Source organism: Sus scrofa, chromosome 9 (assembly GCF_000003025.6).
Source record: "Sus scrofa isolate TJ Tabasco breed Duroc chromosome 9, Sscrofa11.1, whole genome shotgun sequence".
NCBI lineage: Eukaryota > Metazoa > Chordata > Mammalia > Artiodactyla > Suidae > Sus > Sus scrofa.
In genome coordinates, this window is record NC_010451.4 from 130,265,068 (window position 1) to 130,288,035 (window position 22,968).

Here is a 22,968-nt window from a genome sequence, read left to right on the forward strand (position 1 = left end):
CTATTACTCATCTCTATATTCATCCCTGTACTCTAGACCAACCAAACATAAAGAAAATTTTATTGAAATATAGTTGATTTACAATGTGCTAGTTTCAGGTGTACAGCAAAACGATCCATATACATACACATTACATTCTCTTCCACTACAGGTAGATAAACCAACTTTTGATTTCCCAAATTGAGTCTTTTTGAGTATTTCCCTGCCTTTGTTCAAGCTGCTCACACCACCTAACTCTTCCTCCCACATCCAACTCTGCAATGCCAAAATTCTCATGAAGGCTCCACAGAAATAGCATGTACTATACAAAAACGTTCCTAATACCACCACTGCATCAAATCAAATACCTCTTTATCCTGACCTGCCCAAGTATTTTTTAAACTTCTCTGATGGCTTCTAAAGCCATCTGTGAGACAATTATCTGTGAGTCTTGCCGTTGTAGCTACTGTGCTTGCAAATGTTTGTTGAATGGAACCCTCCCCTTTGTTCTTCCTCTTTTTACAAATTTTGTTTTCCCTAATTTAAAAAATAATTCAGGTTTCATTAAACAAAAATTTTAGTTCTTGATCTTTTTCAAATAACCTTTCCCTTGATATTTTCACAAAGTATGGGGGGGGGTCATAGGCCTGACAATTCTTGTGAGTTGCTGTGAGCCCATCATACGACAATGCTAACAACCCTCAGTGTACTCATCCAAACTCACTCTTCAAAACTAAAAGAGCATTTTAAATGTGGGTAATCACTTTAAGAAGCCCACTAGAGTCCTAAGCCTAACGCGGGGCATTGATCTTCCATTGTCAATAGTCTTCTTCTTCAAGGCCACCAGAAATACACTAACTGACACCGGTATTCAAGTTTTATGAATGGATCTATGAGTGATTTAACTTGGCTAGATCTTCTAACACTTCTCTCCTAAGTAGCCCCTTTCTAAGTTTATAAATATGAATTAAAGATTGAAAATAGCCATCATATATGATGAGCAGCTCCAGACAAGCTAAAAGCAATACTTAACTCTCACACCTATACAGATATGTGGAACTGACTAAACATTAACCTGGATTTCAAAAAAAAAAAAAAAAAAAAAAAAAAACCCAGCAAGCTCTATTTTCTCTAACATCACCAATACTTAGATAACAGTAGAAGCCTAAAGATACACAGTACTAGTTCCATATTTGTAATTAGTAATGCATCTTTCTTGCCCAAAACTAATTTCTTTAAGGTTTTGGAGCTGTGGGCTCTGCTAATTTGCATGGCTGATACACTTGGCCAATAGGTCAATTAAATTACCTGTTGAATGAGTGAGCGAGCCTCTTCAGAGACACATTCTGGCATGTTCAAAGTAGTGTGGGTATTTATTCCTGCTGGATGGCACTCAACCAAAGTCTGAAACAATCAATCAGGTACACTTCTTATCCCAAACAACATCATATTCTGTTCCATCATGGGATTTATGGACAGCAAACACAGAAAGCTTAACAACCACCTTAACTGGAGGAGCAGTCTTCAACACAGTGCCCTCTGAGCAGGTTAGGACAAGGGCTCTGAGCACACAGAACTTCTAACTGAAATGACGGCAGTCATCAAAATCACATCGTATGCTTATGCCACTCACGCTTTTCCCTTAGTTATAAAAGGAATGGCTTGTAATAAAAAAGCCTACATTACATCCAAAAACTAAGAAGGGACTTGACATCTCTGAAATTTTTTTAATGGTCTTGAAAATCTTCAAAGTTGAGAATTTGTTAATAATAATTCTTTACATATGCATGGAATTTTACGGTTTAAGTGTAGGTGACTTGCTATCCCACAACAATGTTTAGAGTTCAATATTATCTACGTATTTAAGGTAGATGGCTACTTACAAAGGTATGACTATGTTTTCATCCCATTAAAATAGGGCAATCTGCACGCTATCCTATTAAAATCTATTAACTTCAAATATCTTAGTTAAAAGTTACTGATCAGAGAGAGTATTAATTCTGTCCTTAAGCCAGAACAGGTAGAAAAAATTTACAGCACTGAGGAAAAAGATAAGGGTACCTTTAATATCTATACTATTTCTTTTTTAATGATAATTCCCTCCTGGTTTCAGACAGGGTGTTTAAAACATACAGAGAATTCTAATAAATCCTTACATAAACCTTACACATTCATTAACTCTTTTAAAATCGAATTGTACAAAAAGAGAAAGAATGTCTGGCCTTATATCTCACTAGGTACCAACATGGTGACGTAACAGAATTTTACGATCAATTTATTCAATGTAATACAATACTACTTTTCAAAAAATCTAGAATCTTGATAACCTGCATTTTTCTGCCTACCCCTCCTCCTTTTTGATATCAAGGTTTTCTTCCTTAGTCCCTGATCTAAAAACTAAAGGCAAAGGCTAAATATTCTCCATCGGAAGTCAAGGTAGCATCTGGGTAAATTTATTAAACATCCAGGTCACTGCTTACCTTGCCAGTGAGAAGTTCAAAGAGGACAGCACCCAAACTCCACCAATCACAGGCTTCGGTTTCTTCTGTGATCGCTCCAACCTCTAAACACACCAAAAAAGGTTGATATTAAAATTCCAAAGGTCAATTAAACTTTCAAAATTAACATGTATTAGCAAGGTGACCTTTTTACTGCTGAGAGAGCACATACTAAATACTATTGGGCTTTCAAAATTCCTGAAAGTTACTTATCCCTTTGGTCACCTACTGTGGTTGCATTTTTTTTTTTTAAATGCAGTCATATATTAAACTGAGACATTTGTTCTTTAGTTGATAGAGGGACACCTTCAAGATGCTATACTTAAAAGTTACACGAACCTACCAGATCAGCACTTTGCTTAATTTTTCTAATTTGAGCACGTATAGCCAACCCTATCTCAGGGGTCATTTTTTGCTTTAGATATAAAGATTCCGGGTCTCAGAAGGAACTCCAAAAATTATTTAAACCAGTACTCATTATGCTTTTAGTTATGGATTAGGAACCAGGAACATGAAATGCCTTGTCCAGCATCATATAGTAAATCAGTAGCAGAACCAGTTTATAGTATTAACCTCGCCCATGGTATCATTTTCAACTAAAGGAGAAGCATGCCAAATGCAAATTTACCCATTTTGTTATGGAGAAGTACAGACAGATGTGCTGTTTTAAGCCACAACTGAAACTATCGGCTAAGATAAAAAAGGGCTTTTAGGATATCCCAAATTACAGTTTTATCCGTGTTATACCGATCTCTCACCAGCACAAGTTCCTGAGATGTAATATGAGTTTGCAGGTGTCACTTTACGGGTTTCTCCACAAATCATCAATAACTCCTCCTCGTTTCACCAGTTTTGAGGCTTGTGGCCCTTACGTCATGTTTAGTGTCTTCGTGTCCTTTCCTAATGATGTCAGTCACTAAGCCTGAAAAATATCTGCCCTTTCATTTCCACTTGGCTGACAAAACACACTTATTATCTGTCTGCAAGTAGCCCACAACTCACAACAACAAGGCTGAAAAGGTCTTAAGCAGCTAGGTTGGAACTTGGACAATGATAACTGGAAGTGGTGCTCAAGTGCCCAGCCTTTTGTTATTATTATTTTTTACTTTACAGCCACGCCCACAGCATACGGAAATTCCAGGCCAGGGATTTCAGTAAAGAGAAGCACACTCTTCCCACTAGTCCTTCCCCAGCCTCTCCTCTCCCGATTGTGCTTCCTGGCCAATCCCAACCTCCATTCTCTAGCGGCTCTCGGCTAGGTGGTAAAAAGAAAACATAGATATTTAACGAATTCAAATTACTGTATGAATGACCAAAAGTCTCATAATCCTCCAAGAGCCATTTGCATTCATGAAATAGCGGCCTGTGTGGAAAACTAAGAACACCTGACTGTTAGCAGTAGAGGTTTACGTCCACGTGTTGCGGCTCATCAGTACAATGAAATATGACTGCATGAGCGTTTTAGACCATGTACTCACACCAAGTTCAAGTACATCAGTAAAGGTGTGGCTATATTAAGTTTTAAAAAAACAAGCTATAAAACAACAGAATTTTAATTTTAAAAATACACATTTTTTTTAAGTCTGGTAAGAAAATATAACAAAACATTTTAGTGGTTTGCCTCTGGGGTGGTGAGATTTTTATTTTTATTTTGATACTTATTAACCTACATAAATATCTAAGTGGTATAATTTTAAATGTATAGCATGATGACATGAAAACATCCAGGCTTTCTGGAGTAAGGAAGATCAAGCTATACAGGCCAGTCCTCCCTAAGAGTCTGTTTGCCTACGTAGTTTCCTCGACACCTTTAATGCATCATTTATCAGAGACAGCAGTGGACTGGGAATCAGGAGGCTCGGGTTCAGAGCTCTGGAGAATTCACATGATCTCAGGGCCTCTAGGCTACATTTATCTCTAAACTCGACAATTTTGATATTAAGAATTTCCTAAAGTAGTGATTCTCTTAAGGGACAATTCCTTGGGGACTCTCATTCAAAGTTCTTACAGAACACCGCCCAGATTAAAATACGCTGCCCCCGCCCCATTCCCAACCTCCCCACAGAGAGCCACCATCGCCTTTGGACGAGTGCTCTAGAAACTTTAGAAAGGAGGCATGTTCTGAGAAACTTTAGACAAGTAAAAGAAATTCAACATAGTCCTGTCATCAAATATAACCATGTACACATCTCCTTCCCGTCTCAAGTAGGCAATGGACTCCATCATTTCTGTGTTCAAAATTCTGAAACGGCTTCTCTCCGACCATTAAATAACATTCAAATGTCTTGCTGAATCAGGCACATATAAACTCAGGCCTCCATAACAAGGTCTCAACCTATCAGACGGATTCAACACATACAAGCAGCACAAACCAGGCGCTCTGCTGGGCACTGTTCCTCCACAGAAGTCCACTCAGTACCTTGCTAAAGAATGTGAAACTAAAATCAGTTCGCCCAGGAGCACGGTTAATGGCTTTATTTCTAAATATCTTTTTGCTCAAGAATTCATGTCATTTTCTTTCATCAAATAGCAAATAGTATATATTCCTTAGTTATATAAAAGGTATTAAATGTTCACAGCTCAAGACCCCAAATTACTGATCAGCCATCTGTTTTGACTGTGCCACCTCCAAGTCTCACTTTCCATGCATGAATGTTGCTAGCAGGCACATAATTGCAACAATAATAGGCAGGACAATAAAATAGTAGCTAATGTTTGTTGACTGCTTACTACATGTAAGGAACTGCGTTTAACATTTTACATGACTTATTTAACATTTCCAAGCTTGCTTATGTAGAGCTTACTTGGGTAGAATGAGTTTGGAGGAGAAAGGATACTATATTTGTGTGTTTGGGGGAAAAGAGAAACATCTGACCCAGTCTGCTCAGGAAAAGCTGTGAAAATTAATTTGATGGTTTTATAGGGTCTAACAACATGCCCTGAGGTGCTCCAGACTACAGCCACACCCAAGTCTCTGCTCACAAAGGCTTCCTGCTAGAACCGAGCAAAAGGTCACTGCAGAAAGTCTATGCAATGTAATCAATGGCTAATACAATTTATAAAGGGACCTTTTAAATTCAGCGAAAGGTCCAAAGCGCCACTACCAGTGTAACTTAGACCACCAAAAGCTACATGGACGCCTGCTTCCCACGCTACTGGGAATGTGCACTGGGGGTGAAATGTGTCACTGTGTTAGCTCTTCTTTTCTTTGCGGGGGGGGGGGGGGGGGGGTGGTCCTTGATGCTACCAGATAAGCACAGTGCCTCCTCCTGAGCATCAAAGGTTTCGTACGTGTGAGACAGGGTGGGGTACTGTTCTACTATGAAAAGACACAGAACCTAAAACTTGCATGGATTTGTAAAGTGAAAAGATTTCAAAGAAACTTAAGGATCATATCTCACTGGTTTTGGAGGTCCCCATTTCATCACCTCGACCGTCAGAAGCACTTGGGGAGAAAACTTTGAGAGGCACTTCAGGAGACAGTCAAGGTGTTATCCTTTAATGGTCCCCCCCCCCAGCTGTACAGCATGGGGATCAAGTTATTCTTACATGTATACACTTTTCCCCCCACCCTTTATTCTGCTGCAATATGAGTATCTAGGCATAGTTCTCAATGCTACTCAGCAGGATCTCCTTGTAAGTCTATTCTAAGTTGTACTTTACTGGTTTCTGAACTTGCTCAACTAAGGAGTCTAAGAACTAGATTCATTGGTTTTACGCTGCTTTGAAATCCCTCACGACTTTCTGCCCGTCCTTAACAGGGAGATAATGACCAACACACCGCTTCAAATGTGGATTGTCACAGCGTCTGATGACCCCAATCTGACTGTGAGGCAACACTGATGGCAGCAGGGGCCCAAGCAGGCCCTATTTACTTCCCACTCTCAGTCGGCTCGCTGTCTAGTCCAGGATGCAGGTCGCACCAAGTGGCATCTGATGGAACGGCTGGGGACACTCCAGCACTGTCACCTCTGTTGACCTCACTCACTTCCGTTTCCTTTTTGATCTCCTTCACCTTCCCCTGACAGGCTGCTTCTTTTCCCCTCCTCCTATTCTCTCTTCCCTTCCCCCTCTTGGGTGAGCTTTTTAAACAGCTCTTGAGTCTAAAGAGACTGCTGATCCCAATCTAAGAAAAACTGCTTTTGAAAATATGAAGGCAACTAGGCCGAACATCATCTTCAATCTGAGTGGGCTAATAAAGATGGATAGCAACTTTGTTTTGTTTATTTGTTTGTTTGTTTTTGTCTCTTTGTCTTTTCAGGGCCGCACTGCCGCATATGGAGGTTCCCAGGCTAGGGGTCCAACTGGAGCTACAGCTCCCGGTCACAGCCACAGCCACAGTCACACCAGATCTGAGCCGCATCTGAGACCTACACCACAGCTCACAGCAATGCCGGATCCTTAACCCACTGAGAGAGGCCAGGGATCGAACCTGCAACCTCATGGTTCCTAGTCGGATTTGTTTCCGCTGTGGCACAATGGGAACTCCGGATAGCAACTTTGAAAAGTTCATTTTTTTCCCATTGACAGCTGGAAAAAAGACACTGAACTAGTTTTAAATCCTTCCCCTTAACAGAGCAGCTTGAACCACTTCAAGATGACGTTATTTAAGCAGGGATTCATTAATTAACGTGAAACTGGCATCATGACCAACTGTCCTTGATCTTAATAGATGACTCTGAACTACAACAAAGAGCTCTGTATTTAGATAAGGCACAAAGAAGAACTTGTTAACGGCTAAGGAAACTTAAATACTAGAACAACTGGAAGCGGGCACTTATAAAATTTCTTCTTTAGTGTTTTAAAACAGAATTCCATTTTCCTTTAATAATCACGATGAAGGATTTTGGCTTTCTCATATCCCTTATAGATCCATAATTCTTAGATCAAAATTTTAGGAAAACCCTGAAATTTCATTGCCAAACAGAAGCTTGAGGTTGTTTGGCTGTCAAAACCAATACTCCTAAAATTGCTTCAACTGCAAAATCTACACAAAAATTTAAGCCTAAACCAGGAGTACTGATTCATACATAAAGCGATACGATAGCTACTACAAACACTAGTCAGGTTTGCAGTCAGGTACAGGTGTCCAATGTCAAAAGCAGAGAATGTAGAGAAATAGCAAAATTGTGAGACTACTTTTAAAGTATAACATAGCAAAGCTGAGAAATCCCTTTAAACTCCTACCCTGAATCTTTTAAATCTCTGGGGAAAAAAGCAGAAAAACTTTTTAGAGGATAAACTGGACCACTGTTTCGTCAATTTTCAAAATATTTTCCCCACAAAACCCAGCATGTCCAGTGTCCATGCATGCCCCTTCCCCCAACACTACATATTCTATATTTGAAGTTTCCGAGGTGGTAAAGCAGCGTCCTTGTTCTCTCCAAGTGCAGCAGAGTTATAGGCATTTTAAGCTGGGGGGCGGGGGGCAGGGGGCAAAGGAATACACTATTCCCTAAGAAAACAAACAAAATTCTGAGAACATTCCCACAAAAACTCAAAAAGAGATGATATCAAAGAATCCTGGATTTTTGTCTTTGAGTCAAAGAAATGTACCGACAGGGCTCCAGTTTTGCTACCATTTGAGCCTGGCTGGGTATTTCAGCTTCTCTGAAAATGAGGACAGCCAGACCTCTAACCATTTTTCTACCTGTAATTTTATGACCCTGCAAGTGTTTTCAAAAGCATTCATCAGCGTTTCTCGTAACTTCCTCTCCCTCCATTGGCCTAAGACGCCCAGGGAGTGGGTTTCGCCAAGAAGAGCCCGCATCCCTGTCTTCTCCTCTCCACACACTTCCACCCTCCCTTCCCTAAGAGACCTGGGGGCAAGCGTAAGAAGTCAATGCAACTAAATCTAACCGTTACTATCTCTGAAGGTAATGCACCCGGAGACACAAAATCAGCTCCACATTAGATTTCAACGCCTCCACATTTTTTGAGGATGTCGAATATGGGGGAACAGTTCAGAAAAGTCTAGAACTCTCACTTTCACATCATCCATCCTCATATTCTAACACAGCACTGAATCGCATTAATTCATATGAATGATTCACACTATCATAATTCACAAGGGAATAAACAAAAGTTTAAAGAGAACAGTGAAGATACACAACATAAAAATGTGCTTCGCCTACCTTGATTTTACTCTTGTTTAACACCTCACAGAACACTCTTCAATAAGCCAGGATATTTTTCAGAAAAAAATAATGCTGCCTTGGTAACCCATATTGTCAAAGGGCTTGCTAAACACAGAATAAGAGAGTTTTATAGTCCTTACGACAGTCAGAGTTTACCAAGTGTCCCTCTTACAGCCGAAAATAATAATGTTAACGTGACCCCAAAACTGTGCTATAATAAGTCTTGCTCCTGAAAAGTAAAGAAGAAAGCAGAAAGCTTGGGTTCAGGAAACCATAAAATGTCTCCGTCTGTCTAAGAATTGAAAGAAGCAAAGTACATACTCTTGGACGTGAGAAAGTCTGAAAGACACTGGAGAGACCAGACGATCCCGGCATTACTGAAATCATGACATATGCTATTGACTGGCCCGGGCCCTGTTTTTCAGGATGATACAGTTTAGGCCACACTGATCTGTCAAAGACATGACTCAAAAATAATGGGAGATAATGCTAAAAACTATGCTGGAAATAGGAAAAATTTAAAAGCTAGAAAATGCATCTCATACTGAAGCTTTAAAAATGAACACAAACCTTCCTATAAAATTTTGTAAAGATGAGTCACCTTGCATTTTAAGCAACTGTGAATTCCCAAGTTCAGAATTTGCTTTTCTTTAAGAGATGTTACTGTTATGGTACTTGATAAATAAGGGCATCTGCTATTCTACATTCAGCTCTTCGAAGGACTTGTTAAGGCACATTTTCAGACTAGTGACATCACTTGATGCTGTTCCCTCGTTTTTCCACAAAGCGAGGCCCACATAGGTCACTGCATCCTCCCCCTCCTCTACTGATAGCAACAAATAGCTACCCGTCCCCATTTCAAAAACCTCCAGAGACAATTCCATAACCTCCTTCCGGCAATATGTCCTGTTGTTGCTCTCTTCCTTTCAGGATATGGTAAGAAATACAGTAAGCTCAGAACTTTCCTAGAAGGGAACTTCACAGATAGAGAAATTCTACTTTTTCCAATGTCATGAATTATATTTTAACATAATTACTTAAAAATAGTGGTTAAAGTAACATATGCTCATTTTAGTGATGACAATACCAAAGAATTCACAAAGTAAAGGAAAAATCAATAAAAGGCACATAATCTGAGATACAATTACTCTAGAAAAAATTCTATTTTAATTTAGAACAAGTATTTAAATATTTCTCCCAAACTCTTTTCCTTAACTACACTTTTTTTTCTTTAACTACACTTTTTTTTTTATAACAACACTTTTTTTTAGAATCTTAGGCGCCTCATTTGTCTTCACTCTCAAAGTTATAATTATGGAACTGTTATTAAGGGGTCATATAAAACTCAATGAAAAAGCAACAACTGTTGCAAATGAAGTGTTTATATAATAGTCAAATTAAACCAACATTTAGATGCTGAAAGAATCAGTTACATAAATGATTGAACGCTTTTATCCAAATGTCAGAATGACAGAACCATTTTAAAGGCACAGCCTATAGAACACATTAAAATGATAAGCAGTAGTAAGTATACTTGGTGAAGGTGGGGGGGGGAGTAAAATAGAGTTTTCTAATGCCACAGGATCTTTTCTTCCAAAACAATTATTTTTAATGTTGACTTTAAATATCTGAGCTTAAGGATGTCAAATCTCTTAGGCAAAAAATAAGTAGAAAAAAACACATTAGCTTTGGAGTTCACACTGTGGCACAATGGGATCTGCAGCATCTCTGCAGTGCTGGGACTCAGGTTCGATCCTGGCCCAGCACAGTGAGTTAAGGATCTAGTGTTGCTCCAGATGCAGTGTAGATCACAACTGTAGCTTGGATCTGATCCCTGGCCCAGGAACTCCAAATGCTGTGGGGTAGACAAAAAAGAAAAAAAAAATTATCTTTTGGAATAAAAAAGAGATCTCTGGTGAATAAGACAATATAAAAATAAAGCCACATTCTTATAAACCTTAAAATTAAGCACCATGTATAATTTTACAGTATCAGGGGGAAAAAAAGCTGTGGTGTCTAAATTTTCCATAAATCCTCCAAGTGTATGGTAAGATTTAAAACACTGTTACAGACAATTTAACTTTCTTCCAAGGGAGTAAGACTTCATTAATGGCCTGAGATAGTAAAGTTTGTTTTTTTTGTTTTTTTTTTTTAATCTGATCTATCATTAGTGACACACTTGGACGAAGGCAAAGAACATCTTTCTTCTACAATGAGCATTCCATGTCAGCCAGGGCCTTATTAGTGCTGTGTTCCTGTACCCACAATCTTTCCCGCAGCATCTGTTGCTAATTGAAAGGGACTAGAATTACAAAATTCTAGTCAATTTCTCTCACCAGCCCTTGCTGTGTATAAAGATTTTCTATGCAGGGGCTGCACATTAGTCTTCCACTACAGCTGATGACTAGAGAGCTAAGAGAAAGAAACACGAAAGAAAGCTTTCTTTAAATAGATACATATATATTTAACCATACATGGGACAGCTAGGCATATCTTTTGCTAGCTTGGTGAATTACAATGCTATAAAGACAACTCGTCCCTGTCAGAGCGTTTCTGACATCCTAGTTAACCAACTGTGTATGTCTTCTCTTTGGGTCATCTCTCTCTCTTTTCTTTTTTAATACAAATCCTCAAAAGGAACTGTCAATATTAAACCAATTATATCTTATTTCTAGCTCCTAGGCACAGTGCCTGGCACACAGGAGACACAATAAATGTTTGTTGAGTAATTACATCCATCTTGGGTTTGACTGCATCGTGCATTCAAAACACCTACAAAGGCTACATCACAAGCCATGTTCTTTAAGTCTCTGAGCATAGAATGTACAGTAAGTCCTTCAGCACCTTGACATATGGTAGGCCATAACGTTTTAAACATTATCTAAAGTATACTCTGGCTGCTGGAGGAAGCACAAATCAGGGCAGAGTGGAAGCGGAGGTCAGCTAGGCAGGACTGCAGTAGTCCAGGCAAGAGAGGATGGCGCCCTAAAGTGGGGTACGGTCGAGTGGACACCTCCCAGGCACCCCCCTTCCCTGCCCCGGCAGAGCACAATGGCTGTTACAGTTTGTCCTGGCACAGACGGCCTGCGGTAGGGAAAAGGCTGAAAATCCCTGGGAGCACGAAGAAAACAGGACTGGGAGATAACCTCAAGATTTCCTCTACCCCTGTTCAAAAGAAGAACTCTAGACACACAATTATATGAAGTGTGCTACAAATGTGTAATGAGCCACAACTGTGAAACGTGCTACAAATGTGCAGGCTGGCTATGTCAGACTAACTAGACAAAGCCTGGAATTTGCATTTCCTAGCCCATCCTTTCAGGTGGACACTTTGCTCCTTTTTCTCATTTTATATTTATATTTATATAGTTATATTTATATTTCAGAAAATGCTGGCTGCCCAGTTCTCTCTCCCACATTCCATAAAGTCCTTCAATACTCTACTCAATTGATTATTCGAATGTCGTGTCTAGTAGAGCACATGAACTGTTTAAATGTTGCTGGTATCAGAGTTCCCGTCGTGGTTCAGCAGTTAACGAACCCGACTAGCATCCACTAGCGGGTTCAATCCCTGGCCTCGCTCAGTGGGTTAAGGATCCAGCATTGCTGTGAGCTGTGGTGTAGGTCACAGACATGGCTCAGATCGGGCATGGCTGTGGCTGTGGCTGTGGCTGGGGTATACAGGCCAGCAGCTGCAGCTCCAATTCAACCCCTAGCCTGGGAACTCCATATGCCGTGGGTGTGGCCCTAAAAGACAAAAAGAAAAAGAAAAAAAAGTTGTTGGTATCACATTACTCTAACACACCGGAGTGTTACCCAGAGCAGACCGAGGACAGAGGCTAGCACTTTCCAGAAGGAAGAATCCCCAGGAACTGGGGCTCTGGGCTTTGCCGCACACCCTGAAGTGACGGGAGGGAGACGACGCCACTCCACCTTCCTCACGCTGCTTCCCTGGCGCACCCACCCCAGCCCTGCTTCCTGCCACCACCGCATCCACCACATAATTAATTCAGTTGGTTTTCAGGTAATCTAACTATATGGAACCCCGCTCGTGGGTGGCACTCTGGAGACTGAACATCAGTATACACCACGCTCGGCTCATTCAGGCAAAGCCTGACAAAATACCTAACTCTGCTTTTCTTCCTCCGCCCAGCCCTGAATTTCTTACTGTCGTGGTGACCTGGCAACCATGGTTCGTGCTTTTCTGCAATTATCAGCACAACTGAGGTCACAACTCCTTGATTTAACTAGATTCAGCATTCCAGAGCCAAAAGGTACTTGTTCAAGGAAGTTTATAGGTACAATTACTATACCGTTTTCTTGTGAGGTAAAATGAGAAACAGGTAACTACCATATGACTTCTGGTTGACTGATTATAATTATAATTCTGAGCTCTGCACAGTCTTGCTCACCCTCTGACCCAGCGTTTCTGGTAGGAAAGAACCCAACAGCATGCTCCATTTTCCATTGATCATATCACACCAACGCCATTCTGAAGAGCCATCGGGTGTCAGAGTGTTACCCAACCAAAGCCATCAAGGCTGATTGATGAGAAAAGGCTAACTGAAAACTGTGAAAATGACAGGCAGCGTTCTCCCTCTCTCCCCGCTGCTCTGTCGCTGTGCTCGGCAGACGGGGCTACAGGCACTGCTCTTAAGGGAGCTTCAGGAATTCTATTTGCTTTATCATCAATTTTTTAAAACCTTAGCATTTTTTTTAAACATTTATTTGAAGGAAGTATTTACGAATGATTGTTCAGAAGGAGTCAGCCCTGGTTACTTCCTGGAGATTCAAACTGACAAGATTTTACATGGTATAAAAACTGATGATTTGGTCAAAGTGGCCAGCCAACAGTCCTAGTACATAATGTTGAACTCAGCATTACTTATATTGCTTTTATATATATATATATATATAAAATTTATATTGCTTAAATATCAGAGGTAAAAGATAGTTCACTTTCTTATTTATAATAATATGGTAGTGAAGCCAATTAACTGAACAGTTGCCAAAAATCAATTTAGATCTTAAAATTAAGAAGCATTACACTGTAGCTATTACTTAAAACTCTAAGTATCTAACCTCCTCTTCCTCTTCTAAAAAAGAAATTTGTCCAAGATCATAAAAAAGAAGATTTGGAATAAATAAGACATTAAAATTAACTTCCTCTTAATAATTTAAAGCTTGAGGTAAACCCTCTATTTCCCAATATCAGGTTGTACCAGGAAATGTACAGAGGTAACGTTCTCATACAGAAGAGGTGAAATACAGTATCAATTCTCTAGTTCCAACAGCTAAAGAATTTCTTTTCTCGACAGGGGCTAATGTGTTACTCAGCAAGGTGCCAAATAACCAGGACCTGAACACTCGGCCATCACTCTCTCCCGTCCTCAGCACTAGAGACAAATCACATTCTAGCCTGATGAAAGCTCTGGTTTCGGAACGGGTCCATTTTAGCACAGAGTGACTTTCACACAGAGGTGAAGGTGACTGGCCCATCACTAGGGCGTCTGTGTAAGGGCTGCAGGATACATCCTACCGAAGGATGAATCCCAAGGTTCCAGACCCTCAAACCTGCATAAAGCAACCCTCCCTCTACTCTTCTTTCCTTCTGGACAAAGGTTAAGTCCTGAGTTGACTTGAACCTCTTTTTTGCTTACCCTGATATACTCATGGCGCAAGCTGCATCAGTATACTGGGTTGGAGGGCACCAGGGAATTTTCCTCGGGGTAGAATTTTCACTGTTCTATGGCAAACTTGAAAAGATACTGGTTCTCTCAATGAAGATATAGAGTTAATTTTTATAACATTAAGAACTAAAGGCAAAAGATTAAAAGTACTTGCTAATCATTTGAGGAAAACATTAAAACATCTACTATGTATAAGAGAGCTACTGTTGAAGTTTTGCTTAAGGGTAAATCAAACAAAAGAGTCACTGTTTGAAACATAACGTTTAAATATTAACCACAAATATTTCACTCTTTTTAAATTATTTTTATAGCTCCCTCTTGCCTTTTTTCTTCTTTTTCCTTTGAGGGGGAAAGAGACTAGACCAGGGAAATAGCCATATTTCCTGGTTATAACATTATTTCAAAATAGACATCTATATTCGTCTGCTTTCTCTATCAACTTTGCCGGCCTAAAATTAGATTCCTCACATGTGGTGAGGTTACCCAGGACCCAGGAGCTCTCTCGTCTCAATGATTCTTCTTTTAAACAATTTTATTTGTTAAACATCTTGGCATTTAAATTTCATTCTACTCAGAAGTCTTCTTGGCTTTCTTCCTCCAAATAAAAATATTTTCCATCATTTCCATATTGTATGCTTTATGTACAAACTATAAATGAGTAAAAACATAATACTTAGAAAGTCCTCCAAGTGAAAAATTAGTTTAACCTTACTGATATTAGATAAGAAATCAATATTTATTCTTGGGGGTGTGTGTGGGGGGGAGTTCTTGCCTTAATAAGATGGATTTGAATTTTTACTAAATTTTGTATAAGAAGGGTATTAGATCATTTAACATCTGTGATCTTAATACTCAACCAATCTATTTTGGATAGATATATGATAAAGTAAGTATTACAGGATGTTCACTGTAGAATCTAGGTGATGGGTAAATACGAGTGTACAATTCTTCCAGATTTTCTGTACATTTGAAAATTTTCAAAGTAAAATGTTAAGAAAAAAGTCTTTAAAAATCTATATTACCACTGGTAAATTAAGGCCTGAAGAGCCTTAAATAATTTGCCCAAGGTCATGCAATGAGGTAATGGCTGATGTTAGAAAAATTCTGACTTTTGGTAATTCTCAATTCCATTTTAATATTCTAAATCTTAAACATATGATGTTCTTGTGATATTTTAAACCATCCATGGTCTGAGTCCTAGATCTAATTATCAGATACATAGCTATCACACAGAGCACCATGCTTAAAAAGAAACTAATTGCTTGTAAAGCATGTTTATGGAGAAGGGCAGGGGAGACCAGGCCCCCCAAATATATTCGTAGTTTATTTGATAGAGTCAGGCTAGAAGAGCAAAGAGCAATAGTAGACAAATATCCTGCTCCAAAACTGAATTTTGCAGATAGTTTGCAGCATGATTTTTCTATGTTTCACTTTTTACCGTCAGCTGTGAACTGTTTCCAAGTGTGAAATCGCCTAAGAGAGGAAGCAAAGCTGTCATTTGACATCTGGGAGTGTGGAGACTGGGCTGCAGTAAAAAGCACTTTGGACTTCTTCAATTTACACACATATTCACCTATAAATTCTCAAGTGTGAACAGTATTCAATGAGAAATATCAATGTAAATTTCGAGCATGTATAAAGGCTCATAACAGGGTGGAAAATAAAGGTGAAGGACACACCGACAGGATAGCACATCGTCTTGTTAAGACCAGAATGGGAAAATCTAAGTGACTCTGTTAGCATAATAACTAACATACAAACAATTATACTCACTTGTCTCAGACTGCACATGAAACTTTCAAATACAGTCTTTGGCGTTTTATGTGCTTAATATTATAGGTTCTATTTTCTAGCTGCTTTTTTATGATGAGAATCGAGATTGCTAAGAAAAAAATACTGGTAAAAGAAAAAATAAATAATACTTTCTTGACATTTTATCGTATTTTTCCTTTACACTTAAAATGCTATAACAAAAATTTATTCTACATTATGATAAATTAATAGTTCCAAGGATAAAGCATATACAGTCTTTTACATACAGGTGTGTCTATATGTAAATACAAACAGAGATATAATTAATTTAACTACAAGGAAGTCCTCTGGAGAGGAATAACGAATGTATGCCAATTATTCCATATTTCTCCAGATTATTCTATAATTGCTCACAAACAAAAAAATAGAAGACTCTGTCGAAACATCTCTTAACGAAGTATCTGAAACTCCCCTCATATGGAAACTAGACAGTGTTATGTTTACATTGTCATGCTATACAATGTATCCCTACTTTGGGGACTATTTCTTTGCTCTTCCTCTTCCTGAACTCCGTTCTGTGTTTCTGTGGCACGAAAGGAATCCATTTACCATAAAGGATGTTTATTTAAAAGAAAACCTTTCTAGAGAATCATCCTAGATAATCTAAGACACAAAGTGAGCCTAAAAGGAATGGCTTCTACTTTGAAAACAGGACTGGGTTTGATCAGTGAATTCGTATTCTCAAGACCCTCTTGATGGGCCTGCAGCTGCAGCCATTTATTTGCTGGCTTTCTCACAGATGTAGACAGAGAAAGCTCCATGGTTTTTGTCTTTTTGTTGTTGAATTTACTTTCTTTAATATTAAAAAGCGGCAACTTAAAAAAAAAAAGTTCTTCATTTCATTACAGAAACCTGTGAATATGGGACATCCTTGGCAGTATACACTGTTGAAATGACTACGACTTTTTAAAATTTAAGATCGCAAAGTTGGCAGAAACTAAACTTAAATAACAGAAGGTGATCATTTGCATTTCAAAATTTATCTATCTTGCTTTTCCCCTCAATTAGACCAAAACATGTTGATTCACAGGTTTCTGTGTGTGTGTTTTCTTTTTTAAACTTATTTATAGAGCAGAATAATGGCCCCCCTGCTAGTTTGGCATTTGCTCAAGTTTCTGTCCGTGTAAATCGAATCTGTTACTGGAAATTTTTCTCAAAATATAAAGGCACATCGTCCACAAGATAAAAAGATACACTGCTGATATTATAAAGCACAGGACAGGTGGATAATGTTTTTAGGACAAATATGTGATAAGGATTCCCAGGAGGGAGGAGTGGTAGGGGTAGAGGTTGCGTGCTGTTTAAACAGAAGTGAATCGTTCTCATCATAATCTTGTGACAACTTTACTTTCTAACCAAATATCAGCTGCTAAACATGCTTTAAAGTTACTTCGACAATAATACCAAGCTTAGGCTGGGAAATGGGAGGGCAAGGGGGATATGGGAGAATGACTTCGACCCTTACTGTTTGAAAGGGTAGAGCAAAAGGTCACTAAGTCCTCCATGTCCCCCTGTATTCACTGATTCGTGATTTTTAAGCACAGAATCACTAGCATCTTGTCACTGCTCCCAACCCTTTGAGAAGGCGAGTAAAGTCTACCTGTATTTTTATCAGCAGCACTACTGTTCAGTTTTGAAACAAACAGTAATTCACAAATGTTTGCTCCAATTCCCCTTGCATTACAAGCAATGGGCAGGTGTACACAAACCTAAAACCGAGATCCTCAACTCCAGCTTTAAGATCATCTAAATTAGAATGCTACATTGCTTTTCAATTAAAGTCATTACTGATTTAGTTTTATCCTATTGATAAAGCTAATTAATAGGCCCAAGGAATGAAGAGACTTCCCACACTGTTCAATGTATGCCATAATACCAGAACACTTTTGTAACTCACAAAGCTTCAAAGTACAATTCTTTTATACAAATAATTAAAACAAAGCCCTTCTTCAGATTAAAGCTTTTTTCAAATGTTAGTGAAGGATGACCTGAAAGATGACAGTAAAAATCCATTAATGGTAGACTGCCACCTGCTGGTGAAGTATGAGAATTGTGATTTGAGGGAAAAGGTTAAAAATTAGAACTTGGAAGGTGATCTATATATTAAATCTAGTAAATAAAATTGCATTTCAGTTCACAAAACTGAAAGTATGTATCTGTTGATGAATGAAGTATGGTTTCATTCCAAATACATAAAAATTCTTAGGAGGTCAACATGCTATGGATATTAAAGTATGTACTTTGAAAAAAAATAACCTGCAAATGCCGAAGTACAACCCTACAGATAGTTTCCAGTAAGAAAGTGAGAAGAGTTCCTGCTGTGGTGCAGTGAGTTAAGAATTTGAATTCAGCGGCTCTGGTCACAGAGGAGGCACAGGTTTGATCTCCAGCCTCACACAGTGAGTTGAAGGATCTGGCACTGCTGCAGCTGTGGTGATGGTTGCAGCTGAAGCTCAGATTCAATCCCTGGCTGAGGAACTTCTATATGCCTCAGGTGCTCCATTAAAAAAAGAAAGAAAGAAAGAGAAGAGGGGAGAAAAATAGAAAATAAGAAGTTAGTTATAAATACTGAACTGCCCATAAACATTCGGCTTTGATGTGAGGTTTATGCGGCACTTGACTTCTGGATTTAACAGGCCTTACTTAAAAGAACTTCCAGATTTAATTTTGACCCTAAAACCTTAAAATTCATTATAATTAACTTCTATATTTATATACATTAGTACCTAAAATGTTATTCCCATCAAATTAGAAGGGAAGAGGGCCTGTTAAAAAATAAACCAGATAAACCATAATAAAGTGATTTCACTATGAAATTTCTTTTATTATCCCATTAACTAAAATACTAATAAGGTTTCAAAAGCCAGCATAATATTATCTATTTGAGAGAAACAAAAAAATGTAGGCATGCTTTATAGCTCTCAGGAAGAAACAAAATCAAACAACCCTAATTTGGGGGGAAGAAAGAGGAAAGAAAATGAGTAAGAAGAAAATCTAAATCACTGTTTTCTGGAAATAATTTAAGAATATTTGCTTCACAGATTGAAAAACTTTGCCATCCCCCAAGAGAGACATAAATTCTCAACAATGATGACTGTAACTAAAAACAATATAGCTCTTTTAATCCTAATTGTAATCATTTCCCATTATGCAGGGAAACAACGTTAGCATCAATAATACACTGGTTAGCTAGTAAGCTTTCAATACGGTATTCATCAACAACTAAGCAGATCATGTCAATACAATCAGCCTGAACCTCCTCTGAAGGCCAGAGGGGTGAGAAGTGAAGCAACTCTGGCTGTCCAAAGAGGCTGCATGCCAGGCAAAGGCTGAACAAACTTTGGATTCAAACATAGCCCCAACGGAACTAATGACAGACAGAAACTCAACTCAAATCCAATTCACACACTTGGGAGACCTGTAATTATCAGCAAGGGATCTCACACCCCCAGAAATAAATCTCTGATTAAAAAAAATAATAATAAAGACAATGCAGCAAGAGTAAGAGAAATCTGTCGTGTCAAATACATGGTTATTTCAAAATGTGAAGAATAGGTTTCCTAAAATTCCTCAAACATGGAAAGAATTCTTTTAATAAAATCTGCTCTGAACTGCCACAATGGCTCATCACTGACGTCACAACATTGCATATTTTTTTTATTTCAAATTTTAGCCATTTTTAGCCATAGGAATTTTACTCTTTCAGTCATCGACCTCTCACTCACATCTTAAAAATCATCCAGTTAAAGAGGTTCAGGATACTTAAAGGTCCTTTTAAATACTAAGAAGTTAAGACATTTATATTAATTCATTGCCAGGTCTAATAAAAGTATAAACCCATTTAACAGCTACACACACACACACACACACACAAATATACACACACACATACTATGGATTATATAATGGTTTTATCCCCCAACGTATCTTTTTTAAAGTGTTAAGGAGATAACCAGATCCAACATATTGTCAACTGCCAGTGAAAATACAACTTCTATAAAGAAACGGGAGCTGCCGAACTACTTTTCCAAGTGAAACATTTTAGGAGATTGCTCTAACCTGGGGCACAGTACATTCTCTCTATGGCATCGCTGTCACAGGAATCTTCAACCTCACTCCACCTGCTAAAATACGTTAGCTGAATGTGTCCTAAAAACAAAACGACAGGAGAAATCAAAACATTTTTCTCTTCCATTTTCTGCAGAAGTGAACTGTAATTACTCCTTTTGTAGCTAAAAACAGTATCATTAAGAATAATGGCATCATTAAGTACTAGAAGCTATTACTGGGGGTGAATTTGCTGCACTGATAATGAAGCTCTAGACAGGAAATGAAGATACTAATTACAAGATAAAACGCCTACTCAGTTAATTGGAAGCAACAGCGAATAAAAAGAAATGCATTTGCAAAAGTTCCTGACCTCTATCATTCAATAAGATGTTGTTTGGGTTCAAATCGCGGCACACAATTCCCTCTCTATGTAAAGCATCAAGGGCTACCACCATTTCAGCCGCCCATCTTTGAATGCAGCCCTCGGGGATATAAAACCTGGAGTTCAGAGCTAATCTGTTATCAAGGTCCTCAAAAATCTGATGGATTTCCTTGTCTCCTTCTAAGGCTAAGACACTCGCTCCCTTCGTCTCGGAGTCTCTCTGAAATATATCTGGTTCTTCTTTAGCCAAATCATCAGCTTGATCTGTAAACAGCAATACTTCTTCAGTTTTTAAAGTGTCTTTGTTTACATTATATTCATTAGCACCTGAGAGTGGGTTAGAAATATGGGATAAGCTTCCTTCGGTGTTGTCTGCCGTTACTGCCGACTCAACCAGGCCAAGTCCTTGAAACTTAGGATCTGAACTGTGTAACAAAGGCACGTCTCCTGTATTACTATGATCAACAAATAACATCCCAAGATCCCCCTGTGCATAGTGTTTCTCTGCTATGCTGTGGGATTTAGGCCTGCAAGGGTCATGCAATTCCTCTGTGCCTTTTTCTTCATGTGCTTGGTACTGTTCAGTACTAAGCCTGAGGCATAAAACATCAGGGGTTTCCAATAGTTTACTTTCTACTTTGCCTACATTAGTCTGTGTGAACTTAGTGGGTCCCACTGCTGCACCATCTTTCAGAGGCTCCAATTCACCAGGTAAATTTACAAGGAGATCAGGCCTGCCTTCATCAGGACCAGTGACATCATCAAAAGCAGCATCTTTAAAAGAAATGACAGGGACCGAGTCATCTGAGCCCCTGCTAATGGTGTCCTGAGCTATAAACTCCACTTTGCTTTCACTAGAACTAAAACTCCTGGAAGTGCTGTCTCCATCTGAAAGCGTGAAGAACGGTTTCAAAGGTTCTGACTTTAGACTATACAATTTTTCTCCAAAATCAAGTCCTAGGAGCTCACTCGTACTATCCTTACTGTCTATCCTAAAGAATTCCATGGGGCTGTTTTTAGATCTACTGAGGGAATCTGATGTTCTTGGAGAACTAACTGCTTCCAGGCCATCATCCCCTGGAAAGAACTTCAGCTCGTGAGCTAGGTGCTGTGTGCTGGGGCTGTCACTGTCAGAGGCAAAGTGTGCGGGGAAGTTTTCAGCAGCTTTGGTATGGACATCATTCCTTTCGGTCTTCAGGAAAAGCTCCTCATTCAAAGACCCCGGTTCAATCTTTTCTTGCCCATACTCATTGCATAATGTTAAATAACTAGTAGTGCATTCTTCTTCTGAACTTGAGCCAGAATCTGGCCATCTTGGAGAGCTATCTTGCCCATCCTCATCTTGGTTGCTATCATCTTGAGAGCTTGGAGTAAGACTAGTCTTCAAAGGCAGGACTTGAAGCATGGCTCCACCATCACTTCCTCTGGACTCGAAGCTGCTGCTGTCCTGAGGACTGGAAGTTGGCTGTTGCAGCTGGACTTCGGCGAGTGAAGATTTTTTCACGTCTTCGATGTCAAAGCTTTCTTCAGGACTTCTGTTTAGAAATTTACTGACATATGACCAGAGTTTGCCACCTGGGAACAGGTATAACAACAACAAAAAATTAAGACCCCCAAATTAATGGTTACTTATTGAAGCCATTAGAAAAACAAAAATTATTCTAATAATCAAAAACAAATCAATGATACCCATTAATATCAAGTATGCCCTAAGAAGCATTTTATTTATACTGTCTTCCCGAAGAAGAGTCGAGCTTGGATTTGGGATAGACAACAACAAAGAGTCTATAACATTTTTTCGGTGGAAAACAACACTAAATAAAATAAAATGCCTTCTTATTATTGCTGACTGGTGAGTACAGTTTCAAGTATCTCTCCTAATATCAATTATTTTTAAAATAACAACCTAATTCTTCCTTTGAAGAGAAACTGGTGATAACAATTACTAACATGAAATTTCACAGCTAAAAGTCTACTTTAAAGTTAAGTATCATTTACTCTAGAAGCATCTGGCTATGTTCTGATCCATTTATGAAGCATGGCCTCTTGGTCAAGTGGACATACGTAAGTAAGTACTCCTGAAAATTATATACTATGGGGTAAGGGTGGGTGGTAAACCACAGTATTTGCAAATGCCTAGTCCAGGATTAGAGGGGAGATCTAGTATACCGTTATGCTAGTATATCTAGTATATATCTAGTATATAGTGTCCAGTATACCGTTATGCCATTATAAATGACATATTAATAGCATTTCCCATGCACAGCACGTGTACACCAAGTAAAGCAACTGAGGAAGATTAACTGAGCTGCTATTAATGAGCTAAGCTACTGAAATTCTGATTCTGTATTCTGAGATATACCAGCAACCTATAAAAACTAAAATCAAAAAAATCAATTTTGCAGGAATCACAAAAATCA

The 22,968-nt window shown here is 38.8% G+C and overlaps 1 protein-coding gene across 16 annotated transcripts in view; it reads right to left on the reverse strand.

Moving 5' to 3' along the window:
- The window catches only part of RPS6KC1 (ribosomal protein S6 kinase C1), a 230,954-nt gene that overhangs the window by 42,437 nt on the left and 165,549 nt on the right, over nt 1–22,968 (reverse strand). For 14 of the 16 annotated variants that reach the window (XM_021063836.1, XM_021063841.1, XM_021063842.1 and 11 more), the window contains 4 exons: nt 20,537–22,123; nt 20,176–20,265; nt 2,460–2,542; nt 1,288–1,383 (listed from right to left, as the gene is read on the reverse strand). In XM_021063836.1, the coding sequence (XP_020919495.1) occupies nt 1,288–1,383; nt 2,460–2,542; nt 20,176–20,265; nt 20,537–22,123 (1,856 nt within the window). The remainder of the gene's footprint in view (nt 1–1,287; nt 1,384–2,459; nt 2,543–20,175; nt 20,266–20,536; nt 22,124–22,968) is intronic. The other 2 variants (XM_021063835.1, XM_021063838.1) reach the window with 1 other exon arrangement.